Genomic DNA, 21,163 nt, shown 5'->3' with positions numbered 1-21,163 from the left:
AGCCACATAGGAAAAGTTGTGAGCCTCCATACTCTTCCACGCTTTCATCAGTTTTGCGGTGTAGAAGGACGTCTGCAACACCAGATAGTTCGAGATGTCGGGGAACTCGACTGAAGCGTAGTTTTCGAGATCGTACGACAAATCCTTCTTTCCCAGACTGTCGGGGTCGATTCCATTGCACACAGCAATCTTCCGAATAGATCTAAAGCGAGAAGTGGCTTCCAGAGCGTACTCATAAGTTAAATCGCTGGTTGTTTGCGCTACGGCAGCTGTTTTGGGGGTTTTTAAGAAGAAAAAAAAAAAAAGTCATGTGACTGAAGCCCAGTGATAGCTTGTGCTCCATTCGCCAACATGGAAATGGGTGGCTGTACTGCAACCAGCCATTAGAGGGCGTCGGAGAGATCTCGGTTTCATCCGGTCACGCTGGTGTTTCGGCGAACCGCAAATGCGCGTTTGATTGCTGAACTCTGGCATTACGTTTAAAATAAACACGATTCGGCACGGTGGTGTAGTGGTTAGCGCTGTCGCCTCACAGCAAGAAGGTCCTGGGTTCGAGCCCCGTGGCCGGCGAGGGCCTTTCTGTGCGGAGTTTGCATGTTCTCCCCGTGTCCGCGTGGGTTTCCTCCGGGTGCTCCGGTTTCCCCCACAGTCCAAAGACATGCAGGTTAGGTTAACTGGTGACTCTAAATTGACCGTAGGTGTGAATGTGAATGGTTGTCTGTGTCTATGTGTCAGCCCTGTGATGACCTGGCGACTTGTCCAGGGTGTACCCCGCCTTTCGCCCGTAGTCAGCTGGGATAGGCTCCAGCTTGCCTGCGACCCTGTAGAAGGATAAAGCGGCTACAGATAATGAGATGAGATAAACACGATTCGAATCTTAAGATTTTCTCTTCGTTCACGTTCTGGATGCATAACGCTATCCGTGAAAAGCTGTACGTTTGAGCGTGGGGCCGATTCATGCACTGCGCCCCGGAGAGAATAATCTAATCCACTTTGGCTGAGCAAAGGCTGCAATATTTCATGGATTCAGAGCGAGCTTGTGGAGTTGCACTGGGCTCTAACTGTGTGAAGCTCAGCCAGAATGACCCACTTCATATTAGTGGAGAGCTTTTCCACAAAACACTCGCCGTATACCTCGCGCGCGCACACACGAGCCATGATGGGAAGCCGGCGCAGTCTGAGCGAACTCTTCTGATCAATCGACTTTCTCCTTATACACACAAAGTTTGTGAGCCCTTCATAAGACGTTCCGTATTTCGACAAACTCGACCCGACGTGTGACCAGATCTGCATCAGGAGAGCAGTGGCTTTGTCCTTCCCATCCTGTCAGGCACACATTCTTTGTCTGATGGTGGACTCGTCACTGGAGGTCCTTAGGGTCTTACCCTGGGGGCTCTTTGGGACTTTATGGAGAGCCTTTCCACAAAACGCATCTTCAGTACTGTTCTCCAAACTTCGCGCTTGTGCTTGGGCTGAAAATTTGACTTGCGTCTGAAATCTGATTTTACATTCTCACGTCTTCCTCGCCTTGACTGTCGAGATGTACATCTTGATGCCTCAGATGCACGCAGGCAGAGCTTACTTTCAGTAACGGACAGAACTGAGCTTCGTTACTGGAGGTCTTACCCTGGGGGTTCTTTGTGACTTTACGGCGTGATCCTTCACTTCCAGGCTGCTGAACATGGAGAACACTTTTTCAGAGGTCCTCAGTATTGAAGTCCGTTCATGACTTCAATACTCAACACCCAAGTTGGTGTTCGGGAACACGGGATGGATGGTCTGCTAAAGGCTTTCATGGTGGTGCAAGTGGTTCGCACGGTCGCCTCACAGCAAGAAGGTTCTGGGTTCGAGCCCAGCGGTGTGGAGTTTGCATGTTCTCCCCGTGTCTGTGTGGGTTTCCCTCAGGGCTTTGAACCGGTTCAAGGAACGAAAACGAAAACCGGGAACTTTTTCTATTTCACATGGAACAGAAACGAAACCAGAAACTTTATTATTTTTTATGCTCCGGAACAGAAACGCTTATTAAAAATAATGGTAACCGGTTAATACCGGTTTTTATTTCGTTCCTCAAAGTTTCCGTAGCCTACAAATAAAAAAGTCATTCTTCTCCTGCGCAAGTTTCTATGACCCGCTGGGGTTCACTTCCTGTGTGACATTTGCTGACTGAATGGAGAGAGCGGGAGGGTGGACTACTATCACGTCTCCACATCTTAAATAAGAGGTAAATATTGCAGTCTATCGTTATTCAAAAACGTCAATTTCAAACACGATATCAATATATTTGTCCACGTTAATGAGAGGCTCGCGAACATTAAATGACGTTAACCTCTGTTAGCCTATCAATGCATAGGGCCTGACTAGCCTTTGGTAACACACTAAACGAATTCTCTTTCATTTTTGGCACTTTTTCTGTTTGTGTAGATGGGAAGACATACTGAGAATCCAAATCGCCAACATTTGAAATAATAATTGTTTTGAATTATTTCTTGTCTTATTTAATGAAGGTTGTAATAGAATTAGCCTACATTTGGCTTAAGCTGGATGAGACAGAGACATAATTTTATAGCCATTTGTTAAACAGCTGACAGGGAACGTAATTAACCGTTCCGGGAACGAAATTCTTTTGTTCTAACCGGTTCGGGAACGTCTATTTAATGGTGGAACCCAAAACCGGAAACGTTAAAATTACGTTTCTGTTCGGAACGAACCAATAGGAAAAAAATTCTGGTTCAAAGCCCTGGTTTCCCTACAGTCCAAAGACACGCGGTTAGGTTAATACGGGACGGCCTTGGGCTGAGGTGTCCTTGAGCGAGGCGCCTAACTCCTAACTGCTCCCCGGGTGCTGTTAGCATGGCTGCCCACTGCTCATGTGTGCATGCGTGTGTTCACTGCTTCAGATGGGTTAAATGCAGAGAGGAACTTGATGGATAAAGTTGTGCTTTCTTTCTTTTCTTTAAGCTCACGCTACCAGAGTTTCACATACCATTTCTGACCGAGATATTTAACAGTGGATCATTTTTGCTTGATAAATAAATGTAAAAACTATGTTTTTGCATCGTGTGTTCACTTGGGTTCTCTTTCTCGGTGTTGGATGAAGATCTGATCACACGCTGCAAAAAATGGCCTTTCAAAAATAAGAAATAAAAGATTAAAACAAAGCATCTTTGCTTGAATCAGGTGAAAAAAGTCTGCCAATGGAACTAGTCAAATTTGACTTGGTAAGATTTCTTAAAGTAAGATGAAAAATCTAACCTGTTTTCAGATGAAATGATTCCAAAATAAGATTGGGGAGCTTATTATGCGAGATCTGATTAACTCAAAATAGTTCTTATAACAAGATCGTACTTCTTACATTTAGCCATTCAAGTCATTTTTATTTATTTCATTTTAAGGGTATTTCACTTAAATTCATGACAAAGTCTTAGCAGTAAAAACTGAATTTAAGATAAATATACTAATATTAGGATTGTTAAATTCTACAGCTAAGCATTGCTCGCTTAAAAGATTCTCCTTTTGTGACCTGGAATTAGTAAAATACTCTAGATATGAGGCCAGAGTCAGGGCCGTAACTACCATTGAGGACACCGAGGTCATGTCCTCGGCATTTTTTCCCACGGTATTTTTTTTTTTTCCACTCAGAAATGTGAAATTAATATATGATGGAAATCGTTCTGACTTTGATCGGTGGAAAATTCTAAATTCAGCTTGCATCCCCCTGTTCTCATTTGTTTGTCTAAAAATAAAGTCCACATAATCATTTTTAAACGAAGCTGAAATATCCGACATTGGAAACATTTCATATCCGGCAGCCTCGCGATAGTCAGCTCAGCACCGCGGGATACACAAGAGTTGAGAAGTGTTCTCATCAAGGTCCGACTCCGCAGCCAGTCAGTTTGTCAATTAGTCGTGGAATCTGAAAATTGACATAAGATGAAGAAGTCTACTACACTAAAACAAATCAAACTCAGCTTTGGAAAGTCAACAAGTGAGAGAAAAAGAAAGAGGGAAGAAGGGGAGTTAATTTTGCCAGTCCGGAATGCTTATGATCATTAACAGTGCAATTTTAATTAGCATTTCAAGCAACAACAGTCGAAGCCACTTAGCTAGATAGGATTTTCGTTTTCCAGGCGGCACAAACTCTTTTATTCTCTCGTCTCGATTTGATTTGGTGCGTTTCAGATCAGAAAAGGCTGGACAGTCGTGACCTGTTGTTTATGAAGTTATTGGGTACTGACGAGACTTGAGCTATTTTGCTAACTTACCAGACTATAGGCTAACGTGAACACAAGACACTATTGTTTTGATCATTGGCTGTATTTTCGAACGGAAATGAAAATGGGTAGCAAACTTATGTTCACGTTTTATTTACAACATGATGTGCCACCTCTGACTGCTTTCTGTCAATCATGAGCAGCCCAGCCGCGTTCACAGCTCCTCCTCCGATCACCAGCTGGAGATGAGCCTCCTCTCGGGAAGTCTTGTCCCGCCCCTCTTATTGACTCCCATCTCCAGTGAGGCTCAGTCTCCGAATGTGGCGTTTTAGTCGGTTTTGTCCAATAACCGTCTAGTATTTTGCTACTGAAAAGGGCAGATATTTTTTAAAAAGCAACTGAAGTCCATTCAGGCTCGGCTAGATTGCGTTGTCACTCATGCACACACACACACACAAAATACTTTTATGATCGTGCAGTTTTGAAATTGTTAAAATAAAACATGTTCACCTACATGTTCATCTTGTTGGGCTTGTGATTTTGACTCGTTTCCAAAATGTATGAAAAGTCACCATATTAGGACATTTTTTTTGGCAAATAAGATGCATCGCAATGTTTGACCTCGGTATTTGAAAAATCCTGGTTACGGCCCTGCCAGAGACTATCTTGAATCAAGTTGACGACACGTGTACTTGTAGCATTGCAACAAGTTTATTTTTTTTCCCATTTCAACATTCAAACATTAAAAAATCTCTTAAGATTCCACTTCCCCAGGACCTCAGGCACCAAAAAAAAAAAAAAAGTCTACGCATTTTGACTTGCAGTGCTTACACAACGCCAAAGCAACAGTGCATTTTGGGGGCACTGACTATTCATGTGTACGAGGGGTTTACAAGATCAGGCACAAAAAACTCCAAAACCACTGAACTTAACTCACAGCATTCCAAAACGACGTCACTAAAACGCCCTCCACTCACTCATAGGCTTTTTGAAGGCACTCGTCTGGTCTAGAGTCTGTACAGCATCTAGAAGGAGCTCGCTCTGAATGACTGAGAAAACAGTCGCAGTAAACTTAGGATCTGTAAGGTGGAGTTGAATTGTAATGAAAGATTCAAAGATTTCAGTCAAGTTCATTTATTCCCAAAACAAGCATACTTTTTTTTCTTGAAACAAGATGAACCGTATTTGACAAATGTCCAAAATGTACTTACTTGTTTTAAAAAAAAACTTGTTTTATTTTCAAAGGTGCTCCAAATAAGACTTTTTCAAGACATTTTGTCTATACAAGATTTTCACGATGGACTGTCTAAAAACTAGCCTTTCTAGCTAAATGAGGTTTTGCTTGTTGGGCAATTATGTCTTATAATAAGGGTGGCTAGATGTTTTGACTTGAAAATAGACAAATAAACTTCCGAAGATTTTTATTTTTTGCAGTGCACCTACGCAGGCAGAGCTTACTTTCAGTAACAGACAGAATTGAGCTTAAAAAAAACCAAAAAAAAAACATCTCTACAGTCAAGGTGAGAAAGATGCGAGAATATAAAATCAGATTTCAGACTGAATTCAAATTTTCAGCCCACTGGAACCGCAGCCCAAGCGTGAAGGCTGGAGAACGGTAATGAAGATGCCTTTTTTTTTTTTTGGACTAAAAGCTCAGCCATGTGAAAAGACTGATGCTTTTACATATTTAATTCGTTGTACCAGCAACTTTACTTTTCAACACGGATCAAAATTGTTGTGCTGGATCAAGAGCGTAAACCTGGCACGGCTTGAGGGCACTGGAGTTTATCGGATTTTGTCGCTGCCGTTACCAAGGCAACCACAGAGGCACAAGTGTCTCTCACATTGCAGTTAAATGCCCTTGGCATACACATACTCCAGTGTCCTAGCAACAACAAAATGAATCAAACGGAAACATAAAGTGCCCGTGTTTAATGCAGAACGTCAGCGGTAAACTCCCATGGACACAAAATAAACCTTCCGACAAATCGGGGCTTCTGCTCGCAGGCCGCAGCAGGTGGGGTCCGGGTTTAGAGGGAATCTGCAGCAGATTGGGGACGAGCTCATTAACGTGGCACTGTGGATCATACTGAATAGAGATTTCTCTCCGTCTCTCAGCAGTAAGCTCATGAATGTGAGCTGAACGAACCGAGAGGACTACAGCAGCTGAAACGCAACCTTTACTTGCCCACACACACACACGTTCTCCTTTTTAATTACTGTGCTGCAGTATGTAGGTAATGACAAATAACCCCACCCACGAGGAGCAGGTTCACCCTGACCCAGCTGGCTTTTCGAGCAGACTACCTTCAAAATAAACCTCAACTAAACCCTGGAAACGCACTTCCTTCTGCACACTTTGATTCAAGACCATGACATCTGCGTAAAAGTTGGACCATTTCAGCAGAACACCTACAGATCAGGGCAGTCTTAATGAAGAACCACGCCACGTGGACACCAATGATTCATCCCCCTCGGGAGTGCGATATTAACCTGCGTGGGAATTCATGCCCTTTACTCCACTCAGAAACCGATCCCTGCCCCCTGCCACACATCGTTGGCATAAAAATTACTCGCTATATTTGTGCCTTGCACTTGCAGCCATTTCCGTACTGCAAGGATTTAATAAAAGTAAAACCGCGTTTCGATTCCATAAAATCGGTCAAATGTAGCTCCGTCTGAAACGTGGTCATTGTGATGCGTCGATTTCTGTAATATCTCACAAAACATCAGGCCATTCTGTGGTTGGGAAGTTATTTAATTTGAGGGGATTAAAGCAAATAACGTGCACGAAATTGTGTATGCATGCGCAGGTTTGCCTTCGAGCGTGCACTGACGGTTCCATCGTTCTGTCGCTAAACGAACAGCTGATCACACCGAGGTGCTCGCTGAGCGCCGAGATTTATTAGCTCGGTCCTGCGTTTCCTATCCTTCCGGCTTTCCGTTACGGTCTTTCACGTTTCGTTCGCACACTCACGTTCTCTATTTTTCTCCCACAATGCCTTGCGCAAACGGGGAAAGCCCACCATGTGATGTGATGCGATGCATGACGTAGTATCTTGAATTGGGTCATGGTGAAGCAGGAAAAAATAGCAGAGAATTTAAGGCCACGTGGCCTTAAATTAATTAATTAGTCTAGTTAAAAAAAAAAAATTATAAAGATTGGAAGTCTGTGATTCAAATTCAGTATTTTCGATCCACTAAACAAAAATAAATCGGGTGTTGGGGAAAATTCTTTTTATGACCTACACTTGAAAAATCTGAAAGGCCGTCTACCTTTAAATAACCAATAATTATTTACGCACATTTGTAAAGGTTGGAGTAAAATATAATAGCCTACTAACTGAAGTATTCCTTTTATTAAAAATGAAAAAAGTTAATAAATATTTCTTTTCTGAATAAGTATTTGTTCTGCCTCCATTTGCTTCTCTTTTCTTTATCTTTCAGCAGTCTGTAAAAGCGAGCTCGGATTTCCTGTTAAATCCTTGCAGTCAGTCAAACAGCAGCTCTTCCACCATTTTTTGGTGTGCGTTTTCATGGCAGTAGAGCTGTGTTACTTCCACCGACAGTCAAGTCATGTGCATTCCCACGATTGTACACTATTGCTCGTCTGCTGTGTAAACAATGCAATTACAGTGAGGAAAAACGAAGAGACAGACCACGCAGCCGGAGTATCACAAAGAATTTATTTAACTGATTTGAATCCTCATGAATTAGTGCGTGGTGTAGTGGTTAGCGCTGTCGCCTCACAGCAAGAAGGTCCGGGTTCGAGCCCCGTGGCCGGCGAGGGCCTTTCTGTGTGGAGTTTGCATGTTCTCCCCGTGTCCGCGTGGGTTTCCTCCGGGTGCTCCGGTTTCCCCCACAGTCCAAAGACATGCAGGTTAGGTTAACTGGTGACTCTAAATTGACCGTAGGTGTGAATGTGAATGGTTGTCTGTGTCTATGTGTCAGCCCTGTGATGACCTGGCGACTTGTCCAGGGTGTACCCCGCCTTTCGCCCGTAGTCAGCTGGGATAGGCTCCAGCTTGCCTGCGACCCTGTAGAACAGGATAAAGCAGCTAGAGATAATGAGATGAGATTAGATGAATTAGTACCGTGGTTTAAAGCCCACCATGTGATGTGTGATGTAGCATCTTGAATTGGGTCATGGTGAAGCAGGAAAAAAAAATAGTGGAGAATTTAGGGCCACGTGGGAGTCCATGATTCAAATTTGGTCGCTTTCGGGGAAAATTCTTTTTATGACCTACACTTGAAAAATCTGAAAGGCCGTCAACCTTTAACTTGTATGTTTTTAATCCCAAGCTGTAAACATTTAACAAGGCCCTACGTTACAAAAGCACGAGTTCCTTTCGTCTCCGTTTTATTCACCTCCTGCAAGCACGGCACAGTGATGACGAGACCGCACGCCCAGGTTGGCGGAAATGGACGTCTCGGTTCACTGGACCATAAACGACAAACTTCTTCATCCTGGACCTTTGCATGTTAACAGAAATGGGATGAGTTTACAAGCAAAAGAGAGTCAGTCAGTGATCGATTCTCAGTTCAACACTCCCACCATTTTGTTCTCTCCTCTCTGTTGGTGTAAAGCGCACGAGGGGCTGTTTTACTGATTACTGGGCTGCTTTTACGACACAGAACTGGTCTCTCTTTGAAGCACAGCTATTTCTGTGCAGTGCTGTAGTCGAGTCAATGAACCTCGAGTCCGAGTCCAGTCTCGAGTCAAGTCATTAAAGAAAACTGAGTTGAGTCCGAGAACAAGATTCTAGCCGCACCATTTGACGGTGGCTGTTGCTGCCTTTGTGTGAAACCATTTACAGAGCGCGCCCAAGAGGTGTGACACTCTTGCATGAAATTCGGACAAAAATTAATGCACAGTAGATATAAATAAATATTTTATGCCAAATCATTATCACACCTCATCTCTAGCTGCTTTATCCTGTTCTACAGGGTCGCAGGCAAGCTGGAGCCTATCCCAGCTGACTACGGGCGAAAGGCGGGGTACACCCTGGACAAGTCGCCAGGTCATCACAGGGCTGACACATAGACACAGACAACCATTCACACTCACATTCACACCTACGCTCAATTTAGAGTCACCAGTTAACCTAACCTGCATGTCTTTGGACTGTGGGGGAAACCGGAGCACCCGGAAAACATGCAAACTCCGCACAGAAAGGCCCTCACCGGCCACGGGGCTCGAACCCGGACCTTCTTGCTGTGAGGCGACAGTGCTAACCACTACACCACCGTGCCGCCTCATTATCACGTTACACCAAAAAAAAAAAAAGAGCCCTCGTCTCCAATTTACAAGTCCGAATGCAGTTCGTGCACAACTCATCAGTGCTCAAGTCACGAGTCCGACAAGCCTGTTTCTGTGGAACTCAAAGCTGAAAGCACACGGAAGAACAAAGACGATAAAAACGGGTTAAAAATTCTTCTGTTAAATACAGGTCCTGCACGATACACGTTTTATGCAACGTCATTACCTGCAAAATCCTGCGTGTTCAAAATGTTCACTCGACTCAGGAACATGAGAAAGAAAACACACACACACACGCCACAAATCTGCAGCTCATTTTGTTCAGTTTCTCATTGTTCTTCAGCCTTGGCAAATATCCACTGGGAACAACGCCCACATCTAACTGCTGAGAAATAACATCAGCACATCATTAAGAGGAACTGCCCCTTCTCTCTCTCTCTCTCATCTTAAAAACATTATGTTCTATCGTTAAAGATTCTTTATTTCTCATCAGTTCAGTCTTCTGTAGGACGTCTAACTTTAACTCCAAACGGAAATGTGTGTTCGTGTAATCAGAAACATTCTGAAGCTGCTGCTCCCCATCACAACTTCATGAGCGATGTTGAGTCAAGGCTTTTCAAATCAGACCTTGTTTACAGTAGGTGGTGAAGCTGCTGGAGTGGCAGCGGTACGGATGGTCGTGCACAAGACTGAAACACCTTCACACGGCACTGAAACACGGCATATCAGACGCTCGCTGGCCGCGCTGTGAAAACTGTCCAAAATTTTCCATCTGCGAGTTTTGATATGATTCACAGGACACTTTGAAGTGAGTTTTAATAGCTTTACCTACTTATTTTTTTCAAATCAATACAGTGGTGCTTGAAAGTTTGAGAGCCCTTTGGAATTTTCTATACATTTCTGCATAAATATGACGAAATACATCAAGATATTTTCACACAAGTCCTAAAAGTAGATAAAGAGAACCCAGTTAAACAAATGAGAGAAAAAATATTATACTTGGTCATTTATTTATTGAGGGAAATGATCCGATATTACATATCTGTGAGTGGCAAAAGTATGTGAACCTTTGCTTTCAGTATCTGGCGTGACCCCCCTGTGCAGCAATAACTGTAAAACGTTTCCGGTAACTGTTGATCAGTCCTGCACACCGGCTTGGAGGAATTTTAGCCCATTCCTCCGTACAGAACAGCTTCAACTCTGGGATGTTGGTGGGTTTCCTCACATGAACTGCTCGCTTCAGGTCCTTCCACAACATTTCGATTGGATTAAGGTCAGGACTTTGACTCGGCCATTCCAAAACATTAACTTTATTCTTCTTTAATCATTCTTTAGTAGAACGACTTGTGTGCTTAGGGTCGTTGTCTTGCTGCATGACCCACCTTCTCTTGAGGTTCAGTTCATGGACAGATGTCCTGACATTTTCCTTTAGAATTCGCTGGTATAATTCAGAATTCATTGTTCCATCAATGATGGCAAGCCATCCTGGCCCAGATGCAGCAAAACAGGCCCAAACCATGATACTACCACCACCATGTTTCACAGATGGGATAAGGTTCTTATGCTGGAATGCAGTGTTTTCCTTTCTCCAAACATAACGCTTCTCATTTAAACCAAAAAGTTCTATTTTGGTCTCATCCGTCCACAAAACATTTTTCCAGTAGCCTTCTGGCTTGTCCACGTGATCTTTAGCAAACTGCAGACAAGCAGCAATGTTCTTTTTGGAGAGCAGTGGCTTTCTCCTTGCAACCCTGCCATGCACACCACTGTTGTTCAGTGTTCTCCTGATGGTGGACTCATGAACATTAGCCAATGTGGGAGAGGCCTTCAGTTGCTTATAAGTTACCTTGGGGTCCTTTGTGACCTCGCCGACTATTACACACCATGCTCTTGGAGTGATCTTTGTTGGTCGACCACTCCTGGGGAGGGTAACAATGGTCCTGAATTTCCTCCATTTGTACACAATCTGTCTGACTGTGGATTGGTGGAGTCCAAACTTTTTCGAGATGGTTTTGTAACCTTTTCCAGCCTGATGAGCATCAACAACGCTTTTTGAGGTCCTCAGAAATCTCCTTTGTTCGTGCCATGATACACTTTCACAAACATGTGTTGTGAAGTTCAGACTTTGATAGATCCCTGTTCTTTAAATAAAACAGGGTGCCCACTCACACCTGATTGTCATCCCATTGATTGAAAACAATGGACTCTAATTTCACCTTCAAATATGTAATATTGGATCATTTTCCTCAATAAATAAATGACCAAGTATAATATTTTTGTCTCATTTGTTTAACTGGGTTCTCTTTATCTACTTTTAGGACTTGTGTGAAAATCTGATGTTGTTTTCGGTCATATTTATGCAGAAATATAGAAAATTCAAAAGGGTTCACAAACTTTCAAGCACCACTGTAAATAACCAGTTTAGAATAGAACTGGAGTTGTTTGGATGAAAAATATTGAGTTCTTAGTGGCCGGAATGATATTTTTAAAAAACCGCAAGTCAGAAACGCGAGTGTCAATTTCAGTTCAGTTAATGTGAATTGTTTATTGGACGTGGATCAGACAGTTTTTTCGAGGTTCGCCTTGAAAGCTGTGAATATTAATTGAAATAACCATTTATATTCTTTCATATAAACACTAGTCGGCTGTATCGAGAAATACAAAGGCTGACAGAGCACAAAGAGAGGATTAGAAATCATCTTATGTTTTTTTTTTGATAATGGTAGACGTGACACATTCAGTGCTTATTTATGCACATTTTATAATTAACACTGACTTCTGCTTCTTTGTGATGTATAAACGAGAGTTTAGATCAGCTTTATACTGCACAAATAAAGCCATTCGGTGAAACTCTGAAGGAGAGAGGACCGATTTAACATTTTTACCTAATTTGCATAATTAATACCAATTTGCACAACTGGTTTTTACTCATTTTTAAGTTTGTATTCAGTATACAACCATCTATATGCTGTCAATTTCCATGTAAATATCTTGGAAAAAATTTTAAAAATTAAGAAACAAAAACAAACCATTTAATCTCACTGGTTAATGAGGCCCATTTTGGACCGTGTGATCCTCATACAGAATATTACGGCAGTTTTATAAAAATTAAGCCGTTTTTTCAATCTTTGATTTGTAATATCTGAAGAACGGATGAATAGATTTTAATTCTGTAAAAAAGCCTGGTGTCCTGCATACAGTTCTGAATTCAACGAGAGCCGGTTCAAGCAATTTGGATTGAACGTGAATTTTCACCGGATATGCCTTGTGAGAGGCAGCACGGTGGTGTAGTGGTTAGTGCTGTCGCCTCACAGCAAGAAGGTCCTGGGTTCGAGCCCCGTGGCCGGCGAGGGCCTTTCTGTGTGGAGTTTGCATGTTCTCCCCGTGTCCGCGTGGGTTTCCTCCGGGTGCTCCGGTTTCCCCCACAGTCCAAAGACATGCAGGTTAGGTTAACTGGTGACTCTAAATTGACCGTAGGTGTGAATGTGAGTGTGAATGGTTGTCTGTGTCTATGTGTCAGCCCTGTGATGACCTGGCGACTTGTCCAGGGTGTACCCCGCCTTTCGCCCGTAGTCAGCTGGGATAGGCTCCAGCTTGCCTGCGACCCTGTAGAAGGATAAAGCGGCTAGAGATAATGAGATGAGATGCCTTGTGAGAGCACACAAGAAACCGATCGACTGATTTCACCTCCATCACACGCACAGGTCCTACTCAGACAAGAGCTGTAACGCCGTTCAGCATGGAGCGCGTGTGAAATTTAACTGGAGAACCTTTATTTAAAAAAAAAAAAAGTGACAGAAAAGCGAGAACTCTCTTCTCTGCCTGCACACGGACACCACCATGGAAGAAATACACCGTGTGTGTCACGGACGGTCATACAAAGCACTTCGCACTGCGTGTGGAAGCATTAATTCATAAGAAAATATCAAAAACAATGGCTTTGAACAAACGAGTCAAAAGAACAACCTGGGACAGCTGATCACACTTTTACACTTGGATGAGTATATGTAAATATCAGCACAGCAATGTCGCACAAACATTAGAAATGAAAATACACCAAACTCTCATCCATTATATTTCATGGAAGCGACTTCATTTCATCTATATGTCGTTAAATGTGTAGTTTCACATGGCTGCTTTCATTTCAGCTTGATCAGATGAATTGAGAGGCAAAAACTGATTTAACGCAGCTTACATAAAAGATCCAGAAATGGTCATTGTAACCCTTCGGGGGCGAGAGCTTCGCTGGCAAAGCTTGGCAGGTTCAGAATGAGGAGGTCACGTATTGAGATAAATATCTATCTTCACAAGTTATCATACAAGCATGATAAACATTAACAGAAACTTTATACTTTACATTTTCCTATGTGCCCACGGCCAAATAATAATATATAGTTTTTAACTTGCTTAAATTAGATGAAACACAAAACCGGTCCCTTTACTCAGTCACACCGGAGTCGGAGCGCTGAGCGCCCACTTACGCATTCATAAAAGAGACTGTTCACACGGTAACGGCAGGATAATCACTTTCACTCTTGGGTTCGATAGGTTTCTCTTTCGTGGTGGGAATGCCCACTGTAAACAGGATAAAATCTGTCAGCCATCGTTTAGGCTATTTGGAGGTAAAACTTGTTGCGAGATGGCGCGCAGATTTTATGTGCTTCGGATGATTCAGGACAGCGATTCAATTCAATCTTGAGAACTGCGACGCTGATGATGAGCAGTGACCTTTTGATTTTTTTAAACTTCGACTCGATCCAGCCAAAGAACAGCTTGAGTAAGTGTAAATATTTCTTCTATTTCTGATGAGCAGATCGGTTGATATGCGTGCGCTGTAGTGCAGACACAGGAAAAATGACTGAGCAGTTTTTCCACAGTTAAATACGGAAGCTGAGAGAGGCCCTTCATATAATCCTTTTTTTTTTTTTTATTCACCTTGTTATCCCGAGATAACGACATAATTAATTCAGGATCTTGAGAAAACAAAACCGTTATTTCGAGATCTCGAGAAAACAAAATTATTTCATGATCTCAAGTAAACAGCTGAGAAATGGTTCATTCAGGTGCGCCAAAAGACTTGTGATATGCTGACTTCGGGGCTATTTCTCATTCTGTATAGATGCAACTTTGGTCATTACAATGTCTGGAATAATCGATCATCTAATAAGGCAATATTTTGATCAGGGGTTGACACAGGGAGAGATTGCATTAAGTCTTTTAATAAGGGATCATTTCAAAATTAGTCCGCGGCACCTCCGCAGAAGACTGGCCCCCCCCCTCTCTCTCAAGGCATCGTAAAAAGCCATTTCTGCTCTGTTACATGTCCGCCAATTTCTAAGTCTTCGTTGTCTGACCCACAGGGGGCCGCAGCTCTGCTAGAAATCTCAGCTGTTTTCTCGACATCATGAAATAATTGTTTTGTTTTTTCGAGATCACGGAATAATTGTCTTGTTTTCTCGAGATCACGGAATAATTGTTTTGTTTTCTCGAGATCACGAATTATTTGTGTTGTTTTCTCGAGATCCTGAATGAATTATGTCGTTATCTCGGGATAACAAGGTGAATAAATAAAGATTATATGAAGGGCCTCTCGTGGCTTCCGTAGTTAAAAGTATTTTCCTCAAACATTAGTTTATTTTGCTCTACTTTGAGTTTAAAGAGTAACATTTGGAGTGGGAGTAAAATTACAGAGTAATTGTGTAACAGAGTTGGTTGTGGCTCTGAACTGAGTAAAATAATACAAGAGTTAATTTCAAGATGCACTGAATCGAGTCAAATCCCAAAATAAAGTCAAATACCAGATAAATGAAGCTGTTGTAAAAAGCAGTTTTAGAACTGTGTTGAAATGTGTGAAAACAACATGATCTTACCCATTGGGACTTGACCTGATGGGATTAAGAGTTGGCAGTGAGAAGGGTTTTCATTCTTCTCATTGAATGGAATGGAATTTTTTACTCTTCTCATTGAATACCCCTCCCACCGCCAGCCCTCTATCCCAAAACAATAGGATATAAATATTTTTGATGGCCAGTTAATTGTTCAAATCAAATCAATGGAGCAGATTTAAGTTTTTGTGCTTGATCCATTCCTCAGACTGAACTGAATCACCTCAAGTGACCAAAACGGTTCGACACAATGGGTAAGGTCATGGTTTTTTCACACATTCCAACACAGTTCTAAAACTGCTTTACAACATCTTCATTTATCTGTTTGTTTGGTTTTTTTTAAGTACGATCATGACATACATACTACATGGATATTATGGTTGCTGAACTTGTGCTGAATACAAAAAAGTCATATGACTTTGAAAATACTGCTTATATTTGTTGGAATTGACAATCATTAGAGTGCCAGAAAATACCCTCAGACCCCAGAGGGTTAAACAAATATGCCAAATTTTATTCACTACAGCCACTCTCATTTAGGTCATGTTTACGCCGAATAATCAACAATTCATTGCTTAATTCACACAAGTATCCAAAACAGTGGAGCACCGTTAGAACACAGTCATTGGGATTCAAAGAACCTAAGCGTGTTGAGTGAATCCGTGTTATAACAGTCTGGAAATCCTGGCGGGTGATTCTCATGAAGACCTTCACATTAACAAAGTTTTTCACCTCATTTCAGTATTTTTTCAAGTTGAGAGCCTAAAATAGAGTGTGAACTTTACTATGTTGATCTTTTTTTAATGGAAAAATATTTTAATGGAATTTTATTCTTATTTGAGGCTTACATGATCCAGAATAATTCTCATCACCATTACAGTAAAGGACGAAGCTACATCATGAGTTAAAAACATTTTTTGACAATTTATTTCATATTTCCACAAAATATCCCATTAAATGAACAGCACAGTCCATGACAATTACTTTATATATTTTTTTTACATTTATTGCCCTCACAGTGCATGGTAATGATAATATTGAGTAACGGTAATGATATACTCTTGGCTAATTTCACAAATAACCTGAAATGCTAGCAACCTAGAACTTTGCCACATGTTAAAGCCTTATATTGTGATAATAATCATAAAATAATATAGTTTTTTATTTTTAAAAGTAATGAGTATTAAACCATAACGGTAATGATAATAGACAGTGTAACTGAGGACAGATTTAGCAACATTAACATAAATATCACAAAGTAAGAGAAGAGTGAGCAACTGACCTTGTCTCCATTTTGAATCTTGTATCTGAAGTGATGCATCATGGGATAGCTGATCAATTTAAAGGCACGGTGTACTTTTTATGGGGGGGTGAAATGAAACGGTAATGAGAAACATTTGGTGCGGACAGTTATTTTGTTTAAAATCAAGTACCTTTTTTTGTTCAACACAAAAAACATTAATATTATGCATAAATATAGATGTTTTAAAATAACTTTACACTGTATTTTTTATATAATTAGGAATTTTTATATGATTTAAAGTAAACATTAAAAAAGGGATGCGGACACAACGGTAATGAGAATTTCCATAGATTTTTTGTTTAACTGATATAAAAATTAGTTTATATGATGTTGAAAACCATTTGTCCATACAGTGCTCCCTATTTTCTTTACACAAAATATCAGAGTTTATGTGAATTAAGTATTGATTTTGGAAAATGCGTCCTGGACATGTTCACTGCAGCTTCATGAGAATCACCCTGGCATGCCTTTCAGGGTCATTCAAGGTCAAAGATCATGGTGCCAACTGAAAGCCCATATGGGAGTTCCTATGCGCACATAATAGTAAACATTTGTCTTTCGGCAGCCGTTTGAGTTCTAATGGACAAGGTTATTTTGACCGATGACCTTGACCCCCAGCCGCTACAGAGAATGTCCAAGCTACCTCATCATGCAGCATATGGTTGGAAGCAGAATTGAAAGATGCATATTTTGGTTTGGGATTTTGACCTTTCCGGTGACCTTGACCCGATTACCCCCAAAATTTAATCAGGTAATCTATGGACCATTGCCCACCTACCCTGGAAATTTGAAGTCAATCGGTGCAACCGTCTAGACGCTAGATTGTTAATTAACAGACACGCAAACAAACGCACCCACCGCACTCATTACAATACCTCGCCTATTCACCCACATTAAGCGAATTAATGAACGCTGTTCCGTCCCCGCTGTAGAACATTACCTTCTTCCCAATCAGCTTCTTTCTCAGGAATTCTCTGGCCTCAAACATGTAGGGAATGTCATAAAGAGGACGGAAGCGCTTGTCCTTGTCCTTGTTTTTCTCCTGTGGAAAAGAATGAGAAGAGAGGGTGAAATGAAGAAAGAAAAAACAAATATTTTTCCAAGCATTTATTTCCCAAGACGTTTAAAAAAAAAAAAAAAAAAAAAAAAAAAAAAAAAAAACACACACTCAAAGTCGACTTGTGCACAAATTCAAAATTCAAGACACAAACCTGGTCCAAAAGCAGGACTGTCCTGGTGTTACAGTGTGTACTCAACAAGAAGACGCCTTTGTCTTTTTTTTTTTTGGACAGACAGACCAACAATCCACATGTAACAAATATAACTATGGTAAGTTCCTACTCAAGCTAAAACAGGGGGGCTGTCCAGGCTTGTACTAAAAAGTGAGCAGGTAACCGAGTACACACGTGGGCGTTGGGTCAATCTTAAATATTAACATATACTTTTCACCTAGGTCGCAAAGTTTTCAACCTCGCTACACACAAGAACTAGAAACAAGCACTGGTTTTTAAGCCTACACAAAAAAAATAAAAAGTTCCCTTCTTATCAATTATAGCATGAGAGGAATGAATAAATATTGACATTTGAATGGTTGAAACGGAGCAAAAAAAGTGCAGGCCATCTCGTATAGTGAAGGCTACATCAGGGAGCAGGAGCTTTTTCTTACAAAGCCCCACAGTTATGGAACAGCCTTCCAAGTAGCGTTCAGGACTCAGACACGGTCTCAGTCTCGGCTGAAAACATCTCTCTTTATTCAAGCCTTTGTTAATAGTTTTTATTAGGTAAAGGAGTAGACCTGGAGGGTCCTCAGGTATCGAGTGTTTTGGTAAACTGGGATGTATGGATGCCGCCGCTAATCTCTCCAGACCTGCCTGATCCATCCTGATGCCCTACTTTTAGCTGAGGTTTAGAACATGGCTTTTGTCTGCAATTGATAAACAGTTTTGCTCTGATGGCTTAGGACTGCAAATTGCCCTGAACAGTTCCAGAAGCGAGTTATTTATAAAATCATGCTGTCTCGTTGAAAAGTTTCATCTATGCAGCTAATTTGGTAAAACTTGTCAGAGGAGCTAAGATGGGTGTTTTGGGAGGATGGGGTACAACCGCATTTCAAGCCCTCCAGCACTTTACGACAGTTGCCGGTGAGGCCTAAGGACCCGAACTCCTGCTAGTGAACGATGTGGACCTGTGGACCTCATTCAGCGTGAGGGGAGTGACAAGGAGAAGTGTAAAGGCCTCTGCATGCTCTTGCGACAAGGCTTTCGCAGATAGCTTTTCGCAGACAGTTGTAATTTATTGTTGAGCGGGGATAATAGGCGTGCGCGATGTTATTCACCGCCACAACGCAAGGGGGCGCGAAGTCGCTAGGAGTAGTTGGTGGGTGTGGTTAGTGGAGTGTTTATCCTCCGGTTACTTATAATGACTAGAACTTTTTTTTTTTATAATGACTAGAACTGGAGTCGTATAGATGTACATACTTCCTCAATCAACCGCTCTTCATGCTGCTCCATCTTCGCTCGTGCTTTTAAAAATGCTGGTCGTGAAAACAAAACAAACCAGGAAAGTAGTGAAGCGGAAGTGCGTGTACAGCGGATGTAGAGTGGACCAATCAGAGCCCTCTTGTCTGCGAGGCTTCTGCGGTGGTCACAATTTTTGGGAGGTGCTCGCAGAGCGTCTGCGAAGGTGGGGGGGCTACGCAGACACTATCTGCGACACCGTCTGCGAGGACTGGGTTGTCAGCATAAATTGGCCTTAATGCTTCTTATGTTGGTTAAACCGAACGATCTCTTCGAACCAGATACATGCAGGGCTCGACATTAACGGTTGTCCGCTTGTCCTGGGCAAGTGATACTTAATGTCGGACAAGCTCATCGCCTCAGTTACTTGTCCGATCAGACAAGTGCCAAAATACGCCGATATTCGGGTTACATATCAAATTTATCAGTTTATTCACATGATTTCCGAAGCATCTCACTCGACGTATTGTTTTGGTAAATTGCCGGATGTTTCTATTAGGAAAGAGCGATGTGCGCATGTGCAATATTCCACTTGCGAAACCGGCCAATACCGCTTCGTGTATTTGAGCTGAAAAGTAAACGGTCGTTTATGATTGGTTTTAATCGTGTCATACACGTGGATTTGTTGACATTTCTGTTGGCGGGATCATTATTCAACTGTATATTGACATTGAGTGTGGGGTAATTTCCAAATCTTTGAATTGGCTGGGCTTGGAATGTGCGCCTGCATGCGTGTGGATTGACAGGCAGTGAGGTAGGAGTGGGGAAAGTTATCTATGAAATACCAAGCTGTCAAATGGCTGCTAATTAGGTTACCGGCTGTATTAATTAACTAGTAATGGGAGTTTAGGGATTTGAAACATAGGGCTCTATAATTGAGATATAATTATGGATTATTTGAAATTATTAATTATCTTTTTTTTAACCATTAAATACCATACAGGAGCCACACTGAATAATTAGACAACAACAATTAATCAGTGGAGGATATATATTCAAAGTTAATAACTTAAAAATGAAAATATAAATTTTAGTTTTCTGGTTTTCAGTTTCTTATAAATAAATTAATGATTGATGGAGTCCAATTTTTTTCTACAGTGAATAGATTTTTGTGTTAAAGTAATTCTGGCAAAATGATGTCTTTATTGTGAGTCAATAGAGGTGTGAAGGTTTTCATAAGATATATTATCTTGTCATTTGATAACCAGATTTCAGTGTATAATAATCAGTGATTTACAGTACTAATCAGTTGTCTTTATTTGTAGCATTGTTGTTATTTGTTTCTCTTGTCCAAACTAGTGATCTCATCAAGTCATAAATTTTATGATCATGTTACTTTTTGTGATATTTGTTACTGAACTGCAGAGTACTGATCTGTGTATACACAGTGGGGCAAAAAAGTATTTAGTCAGTCACCAATTGTGCAAGTTCTCCCACTTAAAAAGATGAGAGAGGCCTGTAATTTTCATCATAGGTACACTTCAACTATGAGAGACAGAATGAGAAAAAAAAAATCCAGAAAATCACATTGTCTGATTTTTAAAGAATTTATTTGCAAATTATGGTGGAAAATAAGTATTTGGTCAATAACAAAAGTTCATCTCAATACTTTGTTATATACCCTTTGTTGGCAATGACAGAGGTCAAACGTTTTCTGTAAGTCTTCACAAGGTTTTCACACACTGTTGCTGGTATTTTGGCCCATTCCTCCATGCAGATCTCCTCTAGAGCAGTGATGTTTTGGGGCTGTCGCTGGGCAACACGGACTTTCAACTCCCTCCAAAGATTTTCTATGGGGTTGAGATCTGGAGACTGGCTAGGCCACTCCAGGACCTTGAAATGCTTCTTATGAAGCCACTCCTTCGTTGCCCGGGCGGTGTGTTTGGGATCATTGTCATGCTGAAAGACCCAGCCACGTTTCATCTTCAATGCCCTTGCTGATGGAAGGAGGTTTTCACTCAAAATCTCATGATACATGGCCCCATTCA

The 21,163-nt window shown here is 41.5% G+C and overlaps 1 protein-coding gene across 1 annotated transcript in view; it reads right to left on the bottom strand.

The window, feature by feature from the left end:
* snd1 (staphylococcal nuclease and tudor domain containing 1) overlaps positions 1-21,163 on the bottom strand; it is a 193,415-nt gene that overhangs the window by 118,964 nt on the left and 53,288 nt on the right. Inside the window, exon 11 of the mRNA XM_060903884.1 lies at positions 17,600-17,701. Within this exon, the coding sequence (XP_060759867.1) occupies positions 17,600-17,701 (102 nt within the window). The remainder of the gene's footprint in view (positions 1-17,599; positions 17,702-21,163) is intronic.

This window comes from Neoarius graeffei, chromosome 21 (assembly GCF_027579695.1).
Source record: "Neoarius graeffei isolate fNeoGra1 chromosome 21, fNeoGra1.pri, whole genome shotgun sequence".
Taxonomy (NCBI): Eukaryota; Metazoa; Chordata; class Actinopteri; order Siluriformes; family Ariidae; genus Neoarius; species Neoarius graeffei.
Note: the sequence above shows the minus strand (reverse complement) of the source record. Positions and strands in the feature narration are given on the sequence as shown.